The 22,112-nt window shown below is 45.1% G+C and overlaps 3 protein-coding genes across 3 annotated transcripts in view; 2 read left to right on the plus strand and 1 right to left on the minus strand.

Moving 5' to 3' along the window:
- Window positions 1–8,543, plus strand: part of LOC140374588 (uncharacterized) — a 48,810-nt gene extending 40,267 nt beyond the window's left edge. Inside the window, exon 4 of the mRNA XM_072461522.1 lies at window positions 7,626–8,543. Within this exon, the coding sequence (XP_072317623.1) occupies window positions 7,626–8,504 (879 nt within the window). The 3' untranslated portion in view covers window positions 8,505–8,543. The remainder of the gene's footprint in view (window positions 1–7,625) is intronic.
- On the minus strand, window positions 2,607–4,801 carry LOC140374478 (uncharacterized). The gene is made up of 2 exons (XM_072461385.1): window positions 4,241–4,801; window positions 2,607–3,701 (listed from the first exon to the last, which is right to left on the minus strand). The coding sequence occupies exons 1-2, from the start codon at window positions 4,667–4,669 to the stop codon at window positions 2,997–2,999; spliced, it is 1,134 nt and encodes a 377-aa protein (XP_072317486.1). The 5' UTR covers window positions 4,670–4,801; the 3' UTR covers window positions 2,607–2,996.
- A 2,214-nt stretch (window positions 8,544–10,757) lies between the features above and the next one.
- Window positions 10,758–19,780, plus strand: preb (prolactin regulatory element binding). The gene is made up of 11 exons (XM_072461383.1): window positions 10,758–10,923; window positions 11,093–11,129; window positions 12,185–12,402; window positions 12,532–12,730; window positions 13,094–13,323; window positions 13,843–13,923; window positions 14,019–14,143; window positions 14,788–14,961; window positions 16,257–16,329; window positions 17,711–17,870; window positions 18,263–19,780. Exons 3-11 carry the CDS (start codon window positions 12,268–12,270, stop codon window positions 18,355–18,357), a joined length of 1,272 nt encoding a protein of 423 aa, XP_072317484.1. The 5' UTR covers window positions 10,758–10,923; window positions 11,093–11,129; window positions 12,185–12,267; the 3' UTR covers window positions 18,358–19,780.
- The last annotated feature ends 2,332 nt before the right edge of the window (window positions 19,781–22,112 follow it).

Below are 22,112 nucleotides of genomic sequence, written 5' to 3' on the forward strand. Positions count from 1 at the left end.
CTCTGAGGTGTGTCTTTAGAGCTTTATACACTCTGAGGTGTGTCTTTAGAGCTTTACATACTCTGAGGTGTGTCTTTAGAGCTTTATACCACTCTGAGGTGTGTCTTTAGAGCTTTATACACTCTGAGGTGTGTCTTTAGAGCTTTATATACTCTGAGGTGTGTCTTTAGAGCCTTTTACACTCTGAGGTGTGTCTTTAGAGCTTTATATACTCTGAGGTGTGTCTTTAGAGCCTTTTACACTCTGAGGTGTGTCTTTAGAGCTTTATGACTCTACTGTACTCTTTAGAGCTTTATGACTCTACTGTACTCTACTCGACTGTAAAATGTGTCGTATTTAGAGCTTTCACAGACTCGTTTTGAACAAGTGCAGAATGTTGCAAAGACACAAGCTTTTCCCATTGAAACTACTGGTCACTCACGTTTATTTGAAATCAGGTTTTTCATAAATCATCAATATATCATAAATATCACTGATGATGGTTTTTATGCATGTTTAGTGTTTAGTTCTACAGAGGCTAAACTGTTGCCATAGTGACCATCACCACAGTGACCACAGTGACCTTCACCACAGTGACCATCACTGACCATCACCACAGTGACCACAGTGACCATCACCACAGTGACCACAGTGACCATCACCACAGTGACCATCACCACGGTGACCATCACCACAGTGACCATCACTGACCATCACCACAGTGACCATCACCACAGTGACGACAGTGACCATCACCACAGTGACCATCACCACAGTGACCATCACCACAGTGACCATCACCACAGTGACGACAGTGACCATCACCACAGTGACCATCACCACAGTGACGACAGTGACCATCACCACAGTGACCATCACCACGGCCCCTGAACGTCCCGTTTGGACCTGATGTAGTTTCTAGTGAAATAATGACCCGGACACGGCGCTGTTTTTGTATTTTTTATCCGTACGAAACAAATCATTTACAAATCTCATCACTGCAAAGTCACATCATCATCACATCATCATCACCACCATCACATCATCATCACCATCATCATCACATTTTCACATCATCATCACATCATCATCATCATCATCACCATCATCATCATCATCACATTTTCACATCATCATCACATCATCATCACCACCATCATCACATCATCATCACCACCATCATCACCACCATCACATCATCATCATCATCACATCATCATCACATCATCACCACCACCATCACATCATCATCACCACCATCATCACATCATCACATCATCATCACCACCATCATCACCACCATCACATCATCATCATCACATCATCACATCATCATCACGACCATCACCATCATCATCACATTTTCACATCATCACATCATCACCACCATCACATCATCACCACCATCATCACATCATCACCACCATCACCACCATCATCACCACATCATCATCATCATCACATCATCATCACCACCATCACCATCATCATCACATCATCATCATCATCACGTCATCATCACCACCATCACCGTCATCATCACCACATTTTCACATCATCACATCATCATCATCACATCATCATCACGACCATCACCATCATCATCACATTTTCACATCATCACATCATCACCACCATCACATCATCACCACCATCATCACATCATCATCATCATCACATCATCACATCATCATCACCACCATCACCACCATCATCACATCATCATCACATTTTCACATCATCACATCATCACCACCATCACCATCATCATCACATTTTCACATCATCACATCATCACCACCATCACCATCACATCATCACATCATCACCACCATCATCATCATCATCATCATCATCAACAACAACAACCGTTTTACAGAAATACAAATAAAACCTTCAGAACAGGATTTATACTGCACTATTCAAAGAGAAACTCACAGAACTAAACACGTGTCACTAAACTGCTCTTTAGAACGTTCTCCAGCTCCGCATCGCCATGACAACCGACACTAGCTCTATACAACAAACATGTTCTTTAGCTTATTCATCATGATCTGGTTTTGCAATAGACTCACACGGCCTCGTTGAACTGGAGACAACGAAACAAATACTTTAACGACATGTATTTCATATTCCTAAAGAGCTTCACCGTTGTCACGGTAACGGTCACGCCCAGATACTTCAGATACTTCACTATCAACTCAGAATATATCGTGTATCGCATTATACTATGAAACGAGAGCGTATTTCCCGATTGTCACAGCGCGATTTTTCAAGATTCACAGCAAAGTTTTACTTCGGGCTCGTTCAGTCCTTGAGCTCCTGGAGGTCCTGGAGGTCCGAACATCTCCAGATGAACCTCGTCTGCCTTGAGCCCAGAGATGAACTTTTACCCAAACAACACAGTTTTTTATTCAGTCACGTTCATTTTTGACTCTAACGTTTACGTCGCTTCAAAAGAACATTTGAAAACCCCAAAAATACCTCATTCTCACATTACACGGGACTTGAAATGACCCTAAACCCCGCCCCCTCCCCTGCTCCGCCCCCTCAGCCATGTGTTTTAAACTAAAGTCTGGTCTGCACGTTATCTGAAGGAGACGACTTAAACTGTGTAAAAGTGTGTAAGCGACTGTGACTCTGAGCGCTCTGTGTTTCAGGTCAAAAACCTGGGTCAGCGTTAAGAGTCAGGGCCAGAGTCATAATCAGAGTCAGGGTCATAATCAGGGTCAGGGCCAGAGTCATAATCAGAGTCAGGGTCATAATCAGGGTCAGGGTCAGGGTCATAATCAGGGTCAGGGTCATAATCAGGGTCAGAGTCGGGGTCAGAGTCAGAATCAGGGCCAGAGTCAGGATCGGGGCCAGAGTAAGAATCAGGGTCAGAGTCAGAGTCAGAATCAGGGTCAGAATCTGGGTCAGAGTCAGAATCAGGGTCAGAGTCAGGGTCAGAATCTGGGTCAGAGTCAGAATCAGGGTCAGAGTCAGGGTCAGAGTCAAGGGGAGAAGAGAGTTCAGAGTCAGACTCGTTCTGCTCGGTGCGTTCTCATGTGCTTCTTCAGCAGATTGCTCTGAGTGAAGCCTTTGTCACAGAGGGGACACCTGTAAGGTCGTTCCCCCGTGTGAGTTCTCGTGTGAGCGTCCAGAGTGCTCTTCTGAGAAAACGTCTTATCACACGTGGAACAGCTGAAAGGTCGCTCGCCCGTGTGGGTTCTGAGGTGAATATCCAGAGTACCTTTTTGAGAAAATATTTTGTTACAGATGATACAGATGAATGTTTTCTCCCCCGTGTGGAGTTTCATGTGTTGATCCAGATGTCCCTTTTGGGTGAACGTCTTGGTGCAGGTAGGACAGCTGAATGGTTTCTCTCCTGTGTGAACTCGAATGTGTCTTTGTAATTTGTGCACCGTGTCAAAGCCCTTTTGACACATGGGGCACATGTGCTTCTTCCTCTCGGCTCCTTCGGCTGTTCCCGACGCGTCCTCTTTAATCGCGGCGTCGCTCGTCTCGGGGGCGGAGCTGTAAGCGGGACATGGACTGGCTTTGATCTGCTCTCGGTTGTAGTGGTCTCCAGCTGCCTCCGTCTCCATGGAAGGTCCCTCGTCTTCATCGTCGTCAGTGTGGACCCACGGAGCCCCTCTGTGCTCAGGGGGTCTTTGAAGGAACAGCGGGGGCTCTTCTGTCTTCACACAGACGGCACAGGACTCCGGGACGGCCTCCGGGAGCTGGAGGATATTCACAAAAGTTAAACTTATGACATGTTTTACGACTATCCTGAAAATGTTTTAAGTTCCTGTTGTGATCTTTGTTGGTCCAGGTTTGAATAAAGTATCACGTTCAACAATTTCTAGATTTCGTAGAGTAAAGTGACTCTGTCCAATCTAAAGGCTTTAAAACAACTGTGAGATGCTTCAGGAAAAATAGAGGGAGGAAGAGGGAGAGAGAGGGAGGAAGAGAGAGAAAGAGGGAGGAAGAGAGAGGGAGAGAAAGGGAGCAAGAGGATGAGAGAGGGAGGAAGAAGGAGGGAGGAAGAGAGAGAGAGGGAGGAAGAGAGAGGGAGAGAAAGGGAGCAAGAGGATGAGAGAGGGAGGAAGAAGGAAAAAGTCCCTGCTTTTTATTTGACTTTATTGGAGACAGAAGGGCCCCGGGCCCCTTTACTACACGGGCCTCGTGCTGCAGGAACTCTTTTGTGCATCATAGAACAGGTCACGTGAGAACAAACTGGATCTTATCAAATAATCTGGAACCACAGAATGAAACCCACCTGAGCTGGGGACCGCGGGACCTCCTGTTTGAGGCCCTGCTCCTCTTTGATCTGTGGAGGCTCCGGGTTCAGACCCCGGTTCAGCTTCAGGTTCAGTCCCTGGTTCAGCTTCAAGTTTAGGCCCAGGTTCAGTCCCTGGTTCAGTCCCGGGTTCAGTCCCTGGTTCAGTCCCGGGGTCAGTCCCGGGTTCAGTCCCTGGTTCAGTCCCTGGTTTAGTCCCTGGTTCAGTCCCGGGTTCAGTCCCGGGTTCAGTCCCGGGTTCGGGTTCAGTGAGTCCAGCAGTTCCTGTTTCCTCTGGTTCTCCTGTTTGGAGCGACACAGTTCCTCCTCATACTCCGCTATCGTTCTTTCAAACAGCACAAATATCTCTTGCGCAGCCGCAGTCAGCCGCGCATTCACCAAAACTCTCAGTGTTTGTCCTTTAGACATTTTAACAAAGTGTTTTTAGCTTTAGCTTCAGAGCTAACCGCACGAGGCTCCGCTGTTCGCTTCTCCCCGAAAAAGAAACACCGGGGGTCCACTGGGTTGCCAGATTATCAGAGGAACAAGCGCTCGAGCCTTTGAAAACAGCGTCCAAAGACCGCAAACACGCGAGACTCAGGACCAAAGTCGATCATAAGAAGCGGATCTGGCAACTCTGGAGGAGTCGTGGCACTGGCGGCCATCTTGTAACTGTAGAAACAGGACCACTGTGGCTGGACCGGCCTCCTGCTGGTGCCAGAGTCAGGACTAAACATGGACCGACCTCCTGCTGGTGCCAGAGTCAGGACTAAACATGGACCGACCTCCTGCTGGTGCCAGAGTCAGGACTAAACATGGACCGGCCTCCTGCTGGTGCCAGAGTCAGGACTAAACATGGACCGGCCTCCTGCTGGTGCCAGAGTCAGGACTAAACATGGACCGGCCTCCTGCTGGTGCCAGAGTCAGGACTAAACATGGACCGGCCTCCTGCTGGTGCCAGAGTCAGGACTAAACATGGACCGACCTCCTGCTGGTGCCAGATTCAGGACTAAACATGGACCGGCCTCCTGCTGGTGCCAGAGTCAGGACTAAACATGGACTGGCCTCCTGCTGGTGCCAGAGTCAGGACTATACATTCATTGCACTGCTCACTTTCTGCACTATTTCTGTTAAAATGTACATTTTGTGTACATACTCATCTTCATTTCATTTTATTAGTACATGTTTTATTTTATGCACGCCTTATTTGTTGTCATCATTATTATTATTATTATTATTATTATTATTATTATTATTATTATTATTATTATTATTATTATTATTATTATTATTATTCATAGTTGTATATTCCACCAATATCAAAGCAAGTTCGTAGTTAGTAACCTTTTTCTGATAATCTGTTATTTCCAGACTCCCAAACACCAGGTGGCGGTAATGCTCCTTTGAAAATGACTGTCAACCACCGTAAAACAAGAAGAAGAATAACCGCCTGACCAGTGGCGGCAGTAACGCGCCAACTGTGTCTAATCTGCGCGACAAAAGACAGGAAGTGAACAGCAGAGCCTCGCGTGGTTAGCTCTGAAGCTAAAGCTAAAAACACTTTGTTAAAATGTCTAAAGGACAAACACTGAGAGTTTTGGTGAATGCGCGGCTGACTGCGGCTGCGCAAGAGATATTTGTGCTGTTTGAAAGAACGATAGCGGAGTATGAGGAGGAACTGTGTCGCTCCAAACAGGAGAACCAGAGGAAACAGGAACTGGACCAGGGTCTGAACCAGGGACTGAACCAGGGACTGAACCAGGGAATGAACCAGGGTCTGAACCAGGGACTGAACCAGGGACTGAACCTGGGACTGAACCAGGGACTGAACCAGGGACTGAACCAGGGACTGAACCAGGGAATGAACCAGGGTCTGAACCAGGGTCTGAACCAGGGTCTGAACCAGGGACTGAACCAGGGTCTGAACCAGGGTCTGAACCAGGGACTGAACCAGGGTCTGAACCAGGGTCTGAACCAGGAGCCTCCTCACATTAAAGAGGAGCAGAGCCTCAGACAGGAGGAGGAGGAGGTGAGTCATGGATCTGGTTCTTTCAGATGTAGTTCTCGCTGTGAAGTTGGTGAAACATAAATAAACATTAAATACTGAAGAATACTCATTTGGGGCCGTCAACAAATTACACTACAATGAGGTGAAAAGTAAGAAACACTTTTCACCTCATTGTAGTGTAATTTGTTGCATAAGTCTTTAGTGGGTCAGGGTTATTTGACCCAGAACCACTTCAGAATATATAATATACTTCTCTGTCAGGGCTACTTCTGTTTTTTATATTTCGTTTTAGAGGCTTTTTCTATTTGTAAGAAATTAGTGTAAAATTACCAGCCTTTAAAACGACATCCTCCATAGATCTGACGTGTAAATAACTTCCTTCAGTGGTTTGGGCTCCGTGGGGCACGTGTCCTAAAAGGTATCGAAGAAAAAATTACCCAATGAAAAGTAATTTGTTGACGGTCCCTAAGTGAAGAAACTCAATTGCTGATTTGTCTTTTTATAATGTTTTATTATGTATTTATTTTCACCTCTTTTTCATCTCAAGAGAATCGTTGACGGTCCCTTAAGATCAACAAATATCATATAATTATAATATCATATTGTATAATAAAAAACAAAATATCTGTTGAATGTCCAACCCACATCACCACGGCCCCTGAACACTGCAGCGTTCACCTGCTGATGCGCTGTCACGCTAAAGACGATCCAAACTGATGTTTTATGGTGTTTTTCTTTTGGTCAGGCAGCGTGTTGAGGGTTTGTTCGTGTTTCTCTTTTAACCCTGTTCTAACATTGTTCCTCATCAAAAACACACCTAGCGTAGCATTTAGCTTCGTTCACGCTGGTTTGGTGAATCCTCTCCCCTCCGAGCGCCAGAAACACTTTGATCAGAATTTCTGCGAAAACTCTGCGAATCTTCTGTCCATAAACCGTCTCCAGACTTGTTCTCGTTACATCTGCGCGCTGAGACTGAGCAGAACGTTATCAGACAGCTGCTGTGTAATTGGTTAGATATTAAAGTGTGTGTGGCTAATTGCAAACGTATTTATTTTTCGTGAAGTTTACGTATTTCTTTGTTTGATAAATTTACTATTTCAGCCATTTTGACTTTATAACATTTATCAAAACTGGGTTGCCACTGCACTGAACTCTCCATAGCAACACCATGGCAACAGCTGTTGAGTTCACAGAGGGCGGGGCTTAGGCCACAGTGTGAAACGTCTGAGCCCATGCGATGTTTTTGGAGCTTTAGGTGCGAGAACAAATGTATCGCTTCTTCTGAAGTTTGACTTGGGCTTTACTGTCATTGTTATAAATATTCAGATTGTTTCCAGGAGTGTAAATAATAACATATATTTTGTTAATATTCTCCAGATCCCAGAGGCCGTCCATGAGTCCAGTTCTGTCTGTGTGAAGACTGAAGGGTCCTCACTGCTTCAACAAAGACCACCTGAGCACAGAGAGGAGACACAGGGAAAGGACGTCACCACGGAGGCACATTTATACTCAGAGGAAGAGCACTTCTCTGACAATGATGAAGACTGGAGAGCTCATTTCAGCTGTTCAGCTGCACAGATGGAGACAGAGGCTGATGGTGACCATGACAACCAAGTCCAGATCAAAGCCAGAAGAACAGCACAAAACTCATGTCCATGTCCCACACACACGTCTGCACCTGAGACGAGTGACGCGGTGAACAAAGAAGATGTGTCAGGAACAGCCGAAGGAGCTGAGGGGAGGAAACACCTGTGCCCCATGTGTCAAAAGAAGTTTCAGAAGACAACAGATTTACAAAGGCACATTAGAGTTCACACAGGAGAGAAACCATTCAGCTGTTTGACATGTAAGAAGGCATTTACTCAAAAGGGAAGTCTAGATAAACATATAAAAATACACAGCGATGTAAAAACATACACTGTTGAAAAAACATTCAGCTGTTCAGCCTGCACAAAAAGGTTTTCCACGAAAAGTCATTTGAATAAACACATGAGAGCACACACGGGTGAAAGGCCTTACAGCTGTCCAACATGTGAGAAGACATTTGCCATGAAGTATAATCTGGATTTACACGTGCGGACACATACAGGCGAGAAACCTTACAGCTGTTCGATGTGCGACAGGACGTTTTCACAAAAGAATAATCTAGTTGCGCATGTGAGAACTCACACGGGTGAAAGACCTTACAGCTGTTCCCTCTGCGACAAAGGCTTCACTCAGAGCAGTTTGCTGAAGAGGCACATGAGAACGCACTGAACCGAGCAGCTGAAGGATCTGCCCTGGGTTTGATTCTCTTTTAAGCACTTCTCATTCTGTAGCTTCAGACTGTACATTTTTATTTTTTTAATTGTACATTCACATACATGATTTGGTAATGAAGCAGCCCTGTATTGTTGTGCCTTCATCATCTGGATATTTCTGGATTATTCTCCAATATTTTATGCTTATTTGTCATAGTCTGAAAGATTTTGTCTAAATTAATTCATCATTTCTTGATCTCAAAACCCACTTTTAACTTTTCCAGTCGCCTTTTCTTTGCAATTAACTAAGAACTCTGTTTCCCACATATTTCAATTCAAGTTATTTTTGTAACGCCCAAAATCTCAGCCGTTTACAAATACAACCCCTTTTATTGAATATGTATCTCACTTTATGTTTATATATATATGATGTTTTATATATTCCACGTGTGGTTTCGGTCCATGATCACACCTGAGATTTTGCCTCTTACATTTCTGTGCCAATTAAAGACATCATTTGTAACCGTTTAGCCAAAAATAGACTAAATTAAAATCATGTTTTATTACTCCACAGAATGGAATAAAACGTGTCAAACTGCTAAATGTCTCATCGCTGCCACCTTCTGGAAACAGTCTGTACGATACATCTAATTATAACAATAACGATTCATCCAATTAAAATGGTTTTGTTCTTCTTCACGATGTACTCTTTTGTCCAGTAGAACTATTATTCACTGTCATTCTTCTGTCATTCTTCGGTCATTCTTCTGTCATTCTTCTATCATTCTTCTGTCATTCTTCTATCATTCTTCTGTCATTCTTCGGTCATTCTTCTGTCATTCTTCTATCATTCTTCTGTCAATCGCCTGTCAAACTTCTGTCATTCTTCTTTCAATCTTCTGTCATTCTTCTGTCAATCGCCTATCATTCTTCTGTCAATTTTCTGTCATTCTTCTGTCAATTTTCTGTCATTCTTCTGTCAATTGCCTGTCAATCTTCTGTCATTCTTCTGTCAAACTTCTGTCATTCTTTTTTCAATCTTCTGTCATTCTTCTGTTAATCTTCTGTCAATCGCCTGTCATTCTTCTTTCAATCGCCTGTCAATTTTCTGTCATTCTTCTGTCGTTCTTAACAAACTTCCACATTCATTCATCAGAAAACCACTATTAAAAAAGACAACTCTAACACCAAATTCACTCCAAAGTTATAAAAACACGTCTGTTTTAAAGAAACACTCCGGCACTTTTCTTCTCTTTTCATTTGCTTTTTTGAGTGTTGGACTTAATAAAGTTTTTTATTAACTTTTCTGTAGTTCCTAGGTGACTTTATAGATAAAATAAACTGATTTTCTTAACCAGAAGCAGATGAATGAAAATGCAGAAAACAGAATATGTTCAGTTCATATAAAGTAAAGTACAGTTACTCGGGTTTGTAACTTTAATAAGGTGATATGTGATACTGTTACTGTCCAGCACTGGTCAGTTACATGTGTATTTGTTGTTCTACTCGACAGTGTTCACAGTGGATGAGTCAGAGCCGACGTGTTCTTAAATAAGAAGGAGGAGTCACTGAAGCAGAGTTAGACACGACAGAGTTTTAACCCTGACAAAACAATTTGAATTATTTATTACTTTGAAGTTCAGTCACTGGATTTTGCAGTGTACATTTTCATTGAGTTTTCATAGATTTTCTCTCAAATTCAACAGTCTAAAGTCAGTTTGTAAAATTGCAGTAAATTTAGCAAAGCAAGACAAACATTGGCATCTTGAATCTTTGCTGTGAGAAAATTCAAAGGAAATTTTAATGTATAATTATAAATATATGTATATTTATATGTATTTATTTGTTTTCCAAATCTAATTGAACAATTTATCTTCCATAAATTTGCCTTTTAAATGTTGAGTCGTGAACGAATGGACGAAAGAAAATCTGAAAACTTGCAATTTATGTTTTTTTTGTTGTTGTAATCCTGTGTTTTAAAGGATCAAGAATAAAAAAAAAAGACTCAGAAGTACAATGAATAATAAAGATATTTATTAACGCCTGCTTGTCTCGCTCATTTACCATTGGTATTTATTGTATTTGATTTTATTGTATTTTATTTATTGTATTTATCTTATTTATTTATTTTATGTTGTGTGTTGTTGCGGTGTTGCTTTTTTAATATCAATACATTTTTAATATTACGCATATCATATGTAGGCGTTATTTGTTTAGTGTTACGTCACGACGCGGTCTACGCCTCGTGCGTAGCTGACGTGTAGCGTGTACGTGGGAAAGGCACTGACGTTAGCCTGTAGCCTTTAGCCGCTAACCTTTCCTCTCTAAACCTCCATAAGCTCCGTGACACGCCGCGGGAATGAGATGAGCCGCGGTCCCGGGCTCTTGCGACGGACTCGAAGAACCAAACGCACGACTTTGTAACGAAGACTCCGGTAAGACGGGTCGTTTTACGGGGAGCTAACGGGAAGCTAACGGGGAGCTAACGGGAAGCTAACAGGGAGCTAAGAAGCTGCTAGCACGCGAGCTAACGTGACACTCCCGGAAGCGGCGGCTTGTTGACAACTGAGAACAAACGCTTAATGCTTGTTTTTGTCTTTTCAGCGCGTTTTTGAAGTAAACAAGGAAAACACGAGTGAAGGTAAAACCATAGTGAGAATATGTAAATAATGTTTATCAGAATGTTTATATTCTTTAACTTTACATGAACCAGAAGTGTCCAAAGTCTTCAGTCAGAGCTCTGTTTATGACCGACTTTATGTCTTTATATCTTTATAAAGTTACAGTTTTTCAGTCTCACTTTCTGGATGTAAAGTGAGGAAAATGTGTTCCATGTTTCGTGAATAAACATAAATGATTTAATTATCTATTCATTGTTCTAGCGTGCATTAAAACAAGCTGTACATATGATTAGATATTCTGATTTTAATATTATATGAGAGGGTTGTTGCACTTATGCTGTTATATTGATTTTATTTTCAGATTATTTTGGCTTTTTTATATATATATATTTATTTGTTTTCTACATTTTTTTACCTAAATAAACAGAACACAGAACATAACAGAGCGGCATGAGCAGAGAGCCAGAAACACAATACAAATGAAATAAAATACAATCACAATAAGTAATTGAATTTTCCAAATTCAGTCTGAACGTCGTCTTTTTGGTTTCCTTTTGTTTTATTCGACAAGTGAGACGAACTCAAGACGTTTATATTTATTTAATGATCTTTAAAATCGGTCGAATCCAGTTTGATATGGACACGATTCTAACAAGATCGTTCTCATTTGATTTGAGAAACAATCAGTGTTTTACTAGTCTGGATTTTTAAGTCTATTACCAATTATTATCATTTATTATCGAACTGTAGAACATTTATTTAGTTTATCTGCATAAAACACCAACAAACTGAGAAGAATAGTTTCACCAATACATTTTTATCGCTATTTATTGAACGAAAATGTTTGTTGTGTTGTTGTTTTTTAAATTAATGGCAATAAAATATTTGGGGGTTGTCGTGTTTGTGGTGCTGCTTATTAAATGTGACAAAAACAGCCAGATAAAAAGTTCTTCACATTTAGATCTATTTTTGGGCTTTAGCTTGAACTAAAACGACTTAATTTTACTTCTAAAATTGTCACTTATTATTTTTGGACCTGAATAATCATCGAATAACCGTGATGTGTTTGTCGCAGCGTCGCCGTGCGTTTTTGTCGCTGCCGTTGGGTTTGATGCTTCGTTCCCCCTCGTCGTTGTGACCGCAGCGTTTCCCTCGGCGATGTGGAAGAGGAAGGTGCCTGACCTGTACCGGGCGCCGTTCCCGCTCTACGCCGTCAAAGTCGACCCAGGCACGGGGCTCGTGGTCGTCGCGGGAGGAGGAGGAGCCTCCAAGACGGGAATCAAGAATGCCCTGGTGAGAATGAACTGACCAATGATCAATTAACTGTTGAACTGAGGGTTGAAACTGTTCATGATCAATCAAAAGAGTCATAATCAGACAAACTGGAGACTCTTTGTTTTCATGTGTCTTTTGTACTTTTAGCACTTCCTGGAGTTGCAGAGAGTGGGCGAGCACGAGTTCGGCGCGACTCTGCTCCACGCTCACGACACTGAGACCAGAGCCAACATGAACCTGGCGCTGGCTGATGATGTCATCGCCGCGGGACAAGACGGACAGTGCTGCGTCATGAAGTTCAAGCGCTCGGCGAGCGACGGAACGAAAGACGCCGCGACGAAGGACGGTGAGAGAGAGTGTACACGAATACTACTGCTACGTTTACTACTACTACTGATACTACTGATACTTTTACTACTGCTACTGCTACTTTTACTATTGGTAATACTACTATTACTACTGCTACTACTACTACTACGAAACTGTAACTAATACTACTGTTACCAAGAATAAACCGAGGCTAAACCGGGGCTAAACTGGGGCTAAACTGGGGCTAAACTGGGGCTAAACCGGGGCTAAACCGGGGCTAAACCGGGGCCAAACCGGGGCCAAACCGGGGCCAAACCGGGGCCAAACCGGGGCCAAACCGGGGCCAAACCGGGGCCAAACCGTCCTGTTGCATGACTTGCGCCCTCCCTCTCTCCGGCAGGTAACGGCCCGCAGCAGAGCGCCCCCCGGAGGAGAGCGGGTAAAGGGGAAAAGCCTGCACCGGACGCTGAAGCGCTGAAGGATGAGACGCCTCAGCTCCAGGTCCAGGGCCTGGGCGAGGTCCAGTCCGACGCCAACCCTCAGGACCCTCTGCAGAAGGTGGTCCGGTTCAGCCGGGACCGGAGCCTGCTGCTGACCGGAGGAACCGACGGACACATACGGGTCTGGGAGGTGAAGGACGCTCCCCTGAGCCGTGATTCGTCCACATGTTACCAACTTTTGTCTCATCGCAGCCAATCAGAGCAGTTGTACAGAGCCGGCCTCCGTTGCCTAGTGACGGCTCGTGTATATCGGAGTTTAATTTCATCGGTGTCGCCCGCTCGTTACCTCCAGTCGTGTTCTTTACAGATTTAATCCACTTTGTTTCGTCTCTTTGAGCGTGTGTCGCCCCCTAGTGTGCAGCCGGCTAAATTCATGTTTGCATACTTAAGAAGTTTCATTGATACTGAAGTAAAAGTACAGTTTTTGAGCAAGTAATTGTACTTTTTAGTGAACTGAAGTACTTTTGTCACCACGGTACATCCCTGAGTGTCAGATGCCCAGAACAAAACTGTGATAAACTGAAAATGGCGACAGAAGAACTGATTTTAATTTAACTTTTGGATCGTAAATGTGGTTATTTATCCATTAATTCATATTCATTGAACACCATGAGCTGCTTCTACATTATTTAGTTCTTTTTTCTTACAGTTTCCGTCCCTAAAGAAGAAATACGACTTCAAAGCTCATGAAGACGAGATCGAAGACTTGGATTTGAGCCCAGGAAATAAGGTGACTTTTTCTTTTTCTTGTGTGCAAACATAACCTTTTTGATAGTTAATATTTTCAACAACATTGTTGTTATTGTTTTTATTACTTTTCTTCAGCTGGTGACGGTGGGACGAGACTTCAGCTGCAGCGTCTGGAGCGGAGACCAGCTCGCCACGAGCCTGCAGTGGCACAAGACCAGACCTGGGACCGGAGACAAGACCTACCGCTACATGGCCTGCAGGTACAGACCAGCAGCACCAGGACTACAGCAGCACCAGGACTACAGCAGCACCAGGACTACAGCAGGAGCAGGACTCAAGCAGGAGCAGGACTCAAGCAGGAGCAGGACTCAAGCAGGAGCAGGACTCAAGCAGGAGCAGGACTAAAGCAGGAGCAGGACTAAAGCAGGACCAGGACTCAAGCAGGAGCAGGACTCAAGCAGGAGCAGGACTCAAGCAGGAGCAGGACTAAAGCAGGACCAGGACTCAAGCAGGAGCAGGACTAAAGCAGGAGCAGGACTCAAGCAGGAGCAGGACTCAAGCAGGAGCAGGACTCAAGCAGGAGCAGGACTCAAGCAGGACCAGGACTCAAGCAGGAGCAGGACTCAAGCAGGAGCAGGACTAGAACCATACCGTAGAACTAACCAGAAAAACCAAGACTATTTCAGTCCAAATCCAGATTAGAGGGTCAGTGAGGTCATTTCGGGGTCAAGCCTGGTTCAGCCCCACTACGAAGATATTTCAGGGCAAATATCTATGGCAACAGGCTCCTGAACTATGAACCTGACTCCTTGACCAATCAAAGAGTCTTATCACACGTCTCACTTCACACGTGCTATTAAAACGTTCAAACTGCTCAGATTCAGCTCTGACTCCGCCTCCTCAGGTTCGGCGCCGTGGAGGACCAGAAGGAGGCGCTGCGGCTCTACACGGTGCAGATCCCCCACAAGCGCGACAGGAAGCCCCCGCCCTGCTACGTCACCAAGTGGGACGGCAAGAGCTTCCTGCCGATGCTCACCGCCCCCTGTGGGCCGGAGGTGGTGTCTGCGCTCGCCGTCAGGTACTGTGCGTTCAGGAGCAGGAGCGCCGTGGACTTTTAAGGACACATTATGCAGTATTTGTTTTGTTTTGGCCTTTAAACTCGCTCTTGAGAACCTTTTACTTTTCCATAGTCAGAAACTTTATTAATTCCACCAGGAACAATTGGTTTGAGCCGTTTTAAAAAGCACATAAAGGGAACACGTTGACGTCACGAAACTGGGAAATTGAAGGTGTTTTGTGAGTTATTTATAAAGCAAATTCAAAACGACCACGACGGTTAAAAGTGCTGCACAAAGTCAAGACAAAGTGCAATAAATCTATCTAAAGCTAAGATAACTGTGAAAATGTTGTGTTTAATGTCCTCGCAAACATTTTCCGAGATTGAGCTGTTCTAATGGAAGAGTCTGGGACCTGCCACAGCAAAGCCCACGTCCCCTCAGGTTTAGATGTGACCTCGGAACGTCTGAGTGTCCCAAGAGAGTCTAAAAGTCTCCGAAGAGGGTCTAAGAGTCTCCGAAGAGGGTCTAAGAGTCTCCCAAGAGGGTCTAAGAGTCTCCCAAGAGGGTCTAAGAGTCTCCCAAGAGGGTCTAAGAGTCTCCCAAGAGGGTCTAAGAGTCTCCCAAGAGGGTCTAAGAGTCTCCGAGAGCGGAGGGTCCGAGAGCGGAGGGTCCGAGAGCGGAGGGTCCGAGAGCGGAGGGTCCGAGAGCGGAGGGTCCGAGAGCGGAGGGTCCTCAGAGAGAGTGTCCTCAGAGAGAGTGTCCTCAGAGAGAGTGTCCTCAGAGAGCGCGTCCCGAGAGAGCGCGTCCCGAGAGAGCGCGTCCCGAGAGAGCGCGTCCCGAGAGAGCGCGTCCCGAGAGAGCGCGTCCCGAGAGCGCGCGTCCCGAGAGCGCGCGTCCCGAGAGCGCGCGTCCCGAGAGCGCGCGTCCCGAGAGCGCGCGTCCCGACCTTCTTGGATGTTCGAGACCACCTGAGATCATCTAAGAACATCAGAATCACTCTTCTAGGAACAGGGACAGACAAAAGCTCTGAGGGACGAGGAGGACGAGGAGGAACAGTCCATTCAGACACGTCTTATAATCCGGAGGACACAGGAGGCTCATACTTCTGGTTTCACTGCCGGACCCTGAAACACCGATCCACCAAAGCAGAGGAGCTCGTAAACTGGATTAATGCGACGTGAACGAGGCTAAACGCTGCTGCAGGTTTGATTTGGATGAAGGAACAATGTTTAAAAGCTCGAGTTCATCAGCATAATGTGTCCTTGAGGCTTTTTATTTTGAAATGCTGTTGTTAATAACCCACCGTCTGTTTTAGCGACTCCGGGACGTTTCTGGGTTTGGGAACGGTCACTGGATCCGTGGCTCTGTACATCGCCTTCTCACTTCAGGTAAAACGTTTCTCTTGCTACAGCTACAAATATGTTTCCCGTGATATCAAATACAGACAATCGGACAAAGTAAATAATAATTAATGTGCAGAGTTCTGTTCTTAGACTATAAACGATCATGTTAGAGTGCGATGAGTCAGCGATTATTTCTATTCTACCATTTTTAGCCAATTAACGGTGGAAATATGTCGACTGAAGGCTTCTAGACAGAGAATATTGACGAATAAAGCGCTTTGTTGGTGAAAATCGGACACATTTTGGTCCGGATCGAGCCAGTTCATCATCACAGCCCGATTGGATTAGGAGGGACTGTGGGACACTCGGTCTCAGTCCTTTTTCCCGTCCCGTTCCTTTTGACTTGGCAAACGTCCACGTGGAAATGAATTGGTCACAGTCGCTCAAAAATGTTAAGAAAATCAAGCTGAATGTGAAGGAAAACTGTCTTATCTGGACATCTGAGGATTACACGGACAATAAAGCAGAATATTACTGCTATTGATCTATTTGTTTCCATGACCTGTCCACGTCTGTCCACACGTCTAACCCTCCATCTCTCTGTCCCCTGTCTCTCCGTCCCATGTCTCTCTGCCCTCTGTCTCTCTGCCCTCCGTCTCTCTGCCCTCCGTCTCTCTGTCTCTCTGTCTCTCTGCCCTCCGTCTCTCTGCCCTCCGTCTCTCTGTCTCTCTGTCCCTCTGCCCTCCGTCTCTCTGTCCTCCGTCCCTCTGTCCTCCGTCTCTCTGCCCTCCGTCTCTCTGTCCCCTGTCTCTCTGCCCTCCGTCCTCCGTCTCTGCCCTCCGTCTCTCTGCCCTCTCTCCTCTGTCCCTCTGCCCTCCGTCCCTCTGTCCTCCGTCTCTCTGCCCTCCGTCTCTCTGTCCCCTGTCTCTCTGCCCTCCGTCCTCCGTCTCTCTGTCCTCCGTCCCTCTATCCTCCGTCCCTCTATCCTCCGTCTCTCTGCCCTCCGTCTCTGTCCTCCGTCTCTCTGCCCTCCGTCTCTGTCCTCCGTCTCTCCGCCCTCCGTCTCTCTGTCCTCCGTCTCTCTGCCCTCCGTCTCTGTCCCCTGTCTCTCTGCCCTCCGTCCTCCGTCTCTGCCCTCCGTCTCTCTGCCCTCTCTCCTCTGTCCCTCTGCCCTCCGTCCCTCTGTCCTCCGTCTCTCTGCCCTCCGTCTCTCTGTCCCCTGTCTCTCTGCCCTCCGTCCTCCGTCTCTCTGTCCTCCGTCCCTCTATCCTCCGTCCCTCTATCCTCCGTCTCTCTGCCCTCCGTCTCTGTCCTCCGTCTCTCTGCCCTCCGTCTCTGTCCTCCGTCTCTCTGCCCTCCGTCTCTGTCCTCTGTCTCTCTGCCCTCTGTCTCTCTGTCCCTCCGTCCCTCCCGTCTCCGTCCACAGAAGCTGTATTACGTGCGGGAGTCGCACGGCATCGTGGTCACAGACCTGGCCTTCCTGCCGGACTCGCCCCGGGGCAGACAGCTGAGGGGGAACCACGAGGCGGCCATGTTGAGTGTTGCCGTGGACAGCCGCTGCCAGCTTCACGCGCTCCGCCACCGCAGTGAGTCAACCACGCTCCACCCGCAGACTTTTAAGACAATTTTCACCCTAAACGGCAGCAGTTCATTTTGCAGTTTATTTTATTGATTTTGCTAAGCTCCGCCTCTTTACAGTGATAGGCCCCGCCTCTTTAGTCACATTTCACTGTAACAAGCAGCAGATTTTTGTCATGTACGTGTGGTTATAGTTTTGAAAAGAGGCCACGGGTCTTTTCAGAGTCGAATAATCGCACTTGAGCACAGGCATGTGGGCAGGGATAGGGGGTAGGTGAAAACGGCACGTCTCTGAGCGCTAGAATTGACTCAAAACGGCAGGAATCGGTCAAAACACAACTTTTAGGCGAATTGGAATGAACGATGAAGGATGTTTGACCTTTGCTGTGGTTTGCCCCAGTGTCGTGTCCCGTGTGGCTGGTGCTCCTCTGCTGCGGTCTCATGGTCGTCGTGGTGATCCTGCTCCTCCAGAACCTTTTCCCCGGACTCCTCTGATCCTCCGTCCCACCGCAGAGACTTTCAGATCCTCTCGAAAACAAGAAAAGGATTCAAAGGAAAGAAAAACGGCACGGACGTCTCCACAGCGACCGAGGAGCGTCCGAACGCCTTAAAATGACTTGACTTCTCCATATTTGGCGTCGTTTAAGTCACAATGTCAGTGTTTTTGACCTGCTTTACGGATCATATCGCTGTAAATAGTGAAAGAAAAACCGGCACAAAGTTCGACGTCTTTGCTGTCGGTATAAACAAACGAAAGTGTCGTTATTTTTTACCGTTATTCAAGCTCAATGATCGATTATCGTCAGTTGAACGGACTTTAAACCTCGAGCCGATCTCAAGGTTTATGAAAGATTTTGGAGCTTTCTTTCCAAAACGCCATCGAATCGTCGGACGTTTTAGATCGTTTTTTTTCTAATTTCGAGCTGAAACCGCGGGAAATGCCAACAAACCCGCGAAATATTCAGCGAAATAAAGCGATTCGATCTGACTTTGTCGCGTCAAATTCAGAAATCAAGTCATTTTAACCGACTCTTGTGTTTGTATTTCCGCCGTCTCGCGAGCGGACCTCAGGGTGTCGGGCCACGCATCGGACCGCTTTGAATTCACACGCATCCGAAGTCTTATGTGTTTTTGTGAATGGGGAATATGAAGATTTTATCGGGATATTTAATGTTTATGGGTGAATGACGTGTCCAATGGTTTACAATCTGTCAAATATCAAAATGTGATTACCACAGACTCTGTCACTTTTCCACATAGATGTCATTGCTTTGCCTGGAATGTTCCACAGTGTGACATTAAACTTGTGTCCTCAATCACGTTACGCGCTCGACGTCTCTGCGCCTCACAAAAAACACTCAAACATTTCCCACATTTGTGACGTTCAGAGTGTCGATCCGGAGGTCGTTTTTAAAGCAGAACTGAGTATCTCTGGTGATGGAGCTCCCCCTGCAGGGCCCTTGTGACGTTACATTGTCAGAAAACACACTTTTTTCCCCATTTTTATCACTATAAGTAATTTATAAGCACGTTCAATAACATTTCACATTGTCAAATATCTAAAAGGGCGAGGGTTTCTCAGGAGTGTTGTCTTCACGTCGATGTGTTTCACCCCGAGACAGCAGGGGGCGACGACGGGACACTTCAAACACCCCAAAAATACATATTTAACCATCACAGGGGCTTACAAAGACGTTCAATCAGGTGAAAATGTGACTTGGTTCTGATTTAAGTTCGTAAATCACGACTTTTCCTGAGAATTTCCGCCTCAAATTGCCGTCGCCACAACTGCGCGTTTGCATTAGCACGTCGCTAGCTTGTGTTTGGGAGTAAAAGCAACACACGGTGAGTCAAACGGGCAGCGCAGGATGAGGCTGAGAAATGAGCAATAAAATGACTTGCAATGTAACTAATAAAATGTAGAAGTCCATCAAAAAAAGCCTGCAAAGTTGTGAAAAACTGAAATTCTCTCTGCTGCCAGTAGATGGAGCGCTGACACAAATCCTGGCTGTGAAACACCTTTTTTGTAGATGCATTGTTTTAGGTTGTTAAACACGAGTGTTTAAAAGAGCACAATTTTGGCAAAGCGGTAACATCTCCACGGAAACGTCCCACGGTTCATCTTTTACGTGAATCACCTGCATCAGAACTTTCTGTGTCTTACTCCAATTGAAGGTCATTTAACTTTAATTGTCCAGGTTTAATCCTGGTTTAATCCTGGTTTAATCCTGGTTTAATCCTGGTTTAATCCTGGTTTAGACCTGGTTTAGACCTGGTTTAATCCTGGTTTAATCCTGGTTTAATCCTGGTTTAATCCTGGTTTAGACCTGGTTTAGACCTGGTTTAGACCTGGTTTAGACCTGGTTTAGACCTGGTTTAGACCTGGTTTAGACCTGGTTTAGACCTGGTTTAGACCTGGTTTAGACCTGGTTTAATCCTGGTTTAATCCTGGTTTAATCCTGGTTTAGACCTGGTTTAGACCTGGTTTAATCCTGGTTTAATCCTGGTTTAATCCTGGTTTAATCCTGGTTTAGACCTGGTTTTAGACCTGGTTTAGTTTTGTGTTAATTAAAGTTTCCCAAGAAGGGAAAATGTCATCTTAATTACAAAACCATGTCTTGGTTATTTTGTTGTTGTTTAATGAATTAATTTAATATTTAGACATTTATAATTCATGTATCGACATCATTGTGTTATTTATTTCACATTTTGAGGACAGAGGTTCCCAAACAGGGGGTCGGGACCCTGAGGATCATGAGACGATTAAACATTAAAACAGGTCGGTCTCATGTCTGTGGGGTCCTGGGTCTGTGGGGGTCACGGGTCTGGGGGTCCCGGGTCTGTGGGGGTCCTGGGTCTGTGGGGGTCACGGGTCTGGGGGTCCCGGGTCTGTGGGGGTCCTGGGTCTGTGGGGGTCCCGGGTCTGTGGGGGTCCTGGGTCTGTGGGTCCTGGGTCTGGGGGTCCCGGGTCTGTGGGGGTCCCGGGTTTGTGGGGGTCCCGGGTCTGTGGGGGTCCCGGGTCTGTGGGGGTCCCGGGTCTGGGGGGGTCCCGGGTCTGGGGGTCCCGGGTCTGTGGGGGTCCCGGGTCTGTGGGGGTCCCGGGTCTGGGGGGGTCCCGGGTCTGGGGGGGTCCCGGGTCTGGGGGGGTCCCGGGTCTGTGGGGGGTCCCGGGTCTGGGGGGGTCACAGCTCGGTCGTTATTTTGGCCTCAAACCTCTGGAGAATATTTCGACAGAAAAGAGATGAAACTGTTCAAATCCAGATCTGTGAAGATGAAATAAAGTGATTAATGAACGAAAATGTTTGAAGTTATTTGTATTAAACAGAAAAAGTTCAGAAAAGCTCAAATCTGCACCGAAAGATCTTTTATTTTATTTATTCTATTTTTGACAAATATTTCTACCACAAAGACTTAAAGATCGAGTCTAAACTTGATCATCTTGGACACATTATGATTTATTCAAGTCTTTATTCAACACCTCAGTCACATTTAATTAACTCAAATGCTGAATAAAATATCCAGAATCCTAAATTGTTCGATTCTAATATCAAAAAAATTAAGCAATACATTTAAATCTGACTGTGTCAATTTCTCATATTTAAATGACTCAAATATTTGCAAATTTGCCATTTTCACACAATTAATTTTTTACATGATTAAAAACTTGTGATATATATTTTTCTCTCCAATTATCCAAGTTAAGTTGAGTTTTTTAAAACTTTTTTCACCTGTTTTTAAAGTGCCATTTACAGGTTTGAATATTGTGTTCTAATTTGGACTTAATTTGGAGTATTAATGCCTGTTATAAATATAAATTATAGTTTTACAACAATCAAGTCGGTATTTGTGGAGAAAAAAGTTTAAAAATCGATAAAGTCATAACAGGAAGTGACGTCCAGGGAAACTCAGTCAAAGTTTATACAGAATTTACACAAAATAAACTACTTTTTTTTTTTCACTCTAAACATTAATTCGACACAACAAAGTCATATATTTTTAGTCGTCGAATAAAATAAAAAAAGGTAAGAGAGACAATGCTGGGTAATTTCCTGGTGTGATGTCATCAATGATAAACAGGAAGTGAATGTATTAAAACGAGTTATTCTGGGATCAAATGTGTTTATTTTAAATCTTTTTGTCTCGACTGTTTTATTGCAGTGACGTGTCCAGCCTGTAGGGGGCGGTTTGTATGAGCAGTGTTTGTCCAGCAGGAGGCGCTGTACGACCACTAAACCAATCGGTCTCAGTTT

This window comes from Eucyclogobius newberryi, unplaced genomic scaffold, assembly GCF_026437365.1.
Source record: "Eucyclogobius newberryi isolate DKJ021-1_F unplaced genomic scaffold, fEucNew1.0.hap1 SCAF_3, whole genome shotgun sequence".
In the NCBI taxonomy this organism is placed as follows: Eukaryota; Metazoa; Chordata; class Actinopteri; order Gobiiformes; family Gobiidae; genus Eucyclogobius; species Eucyclogobius newberryi.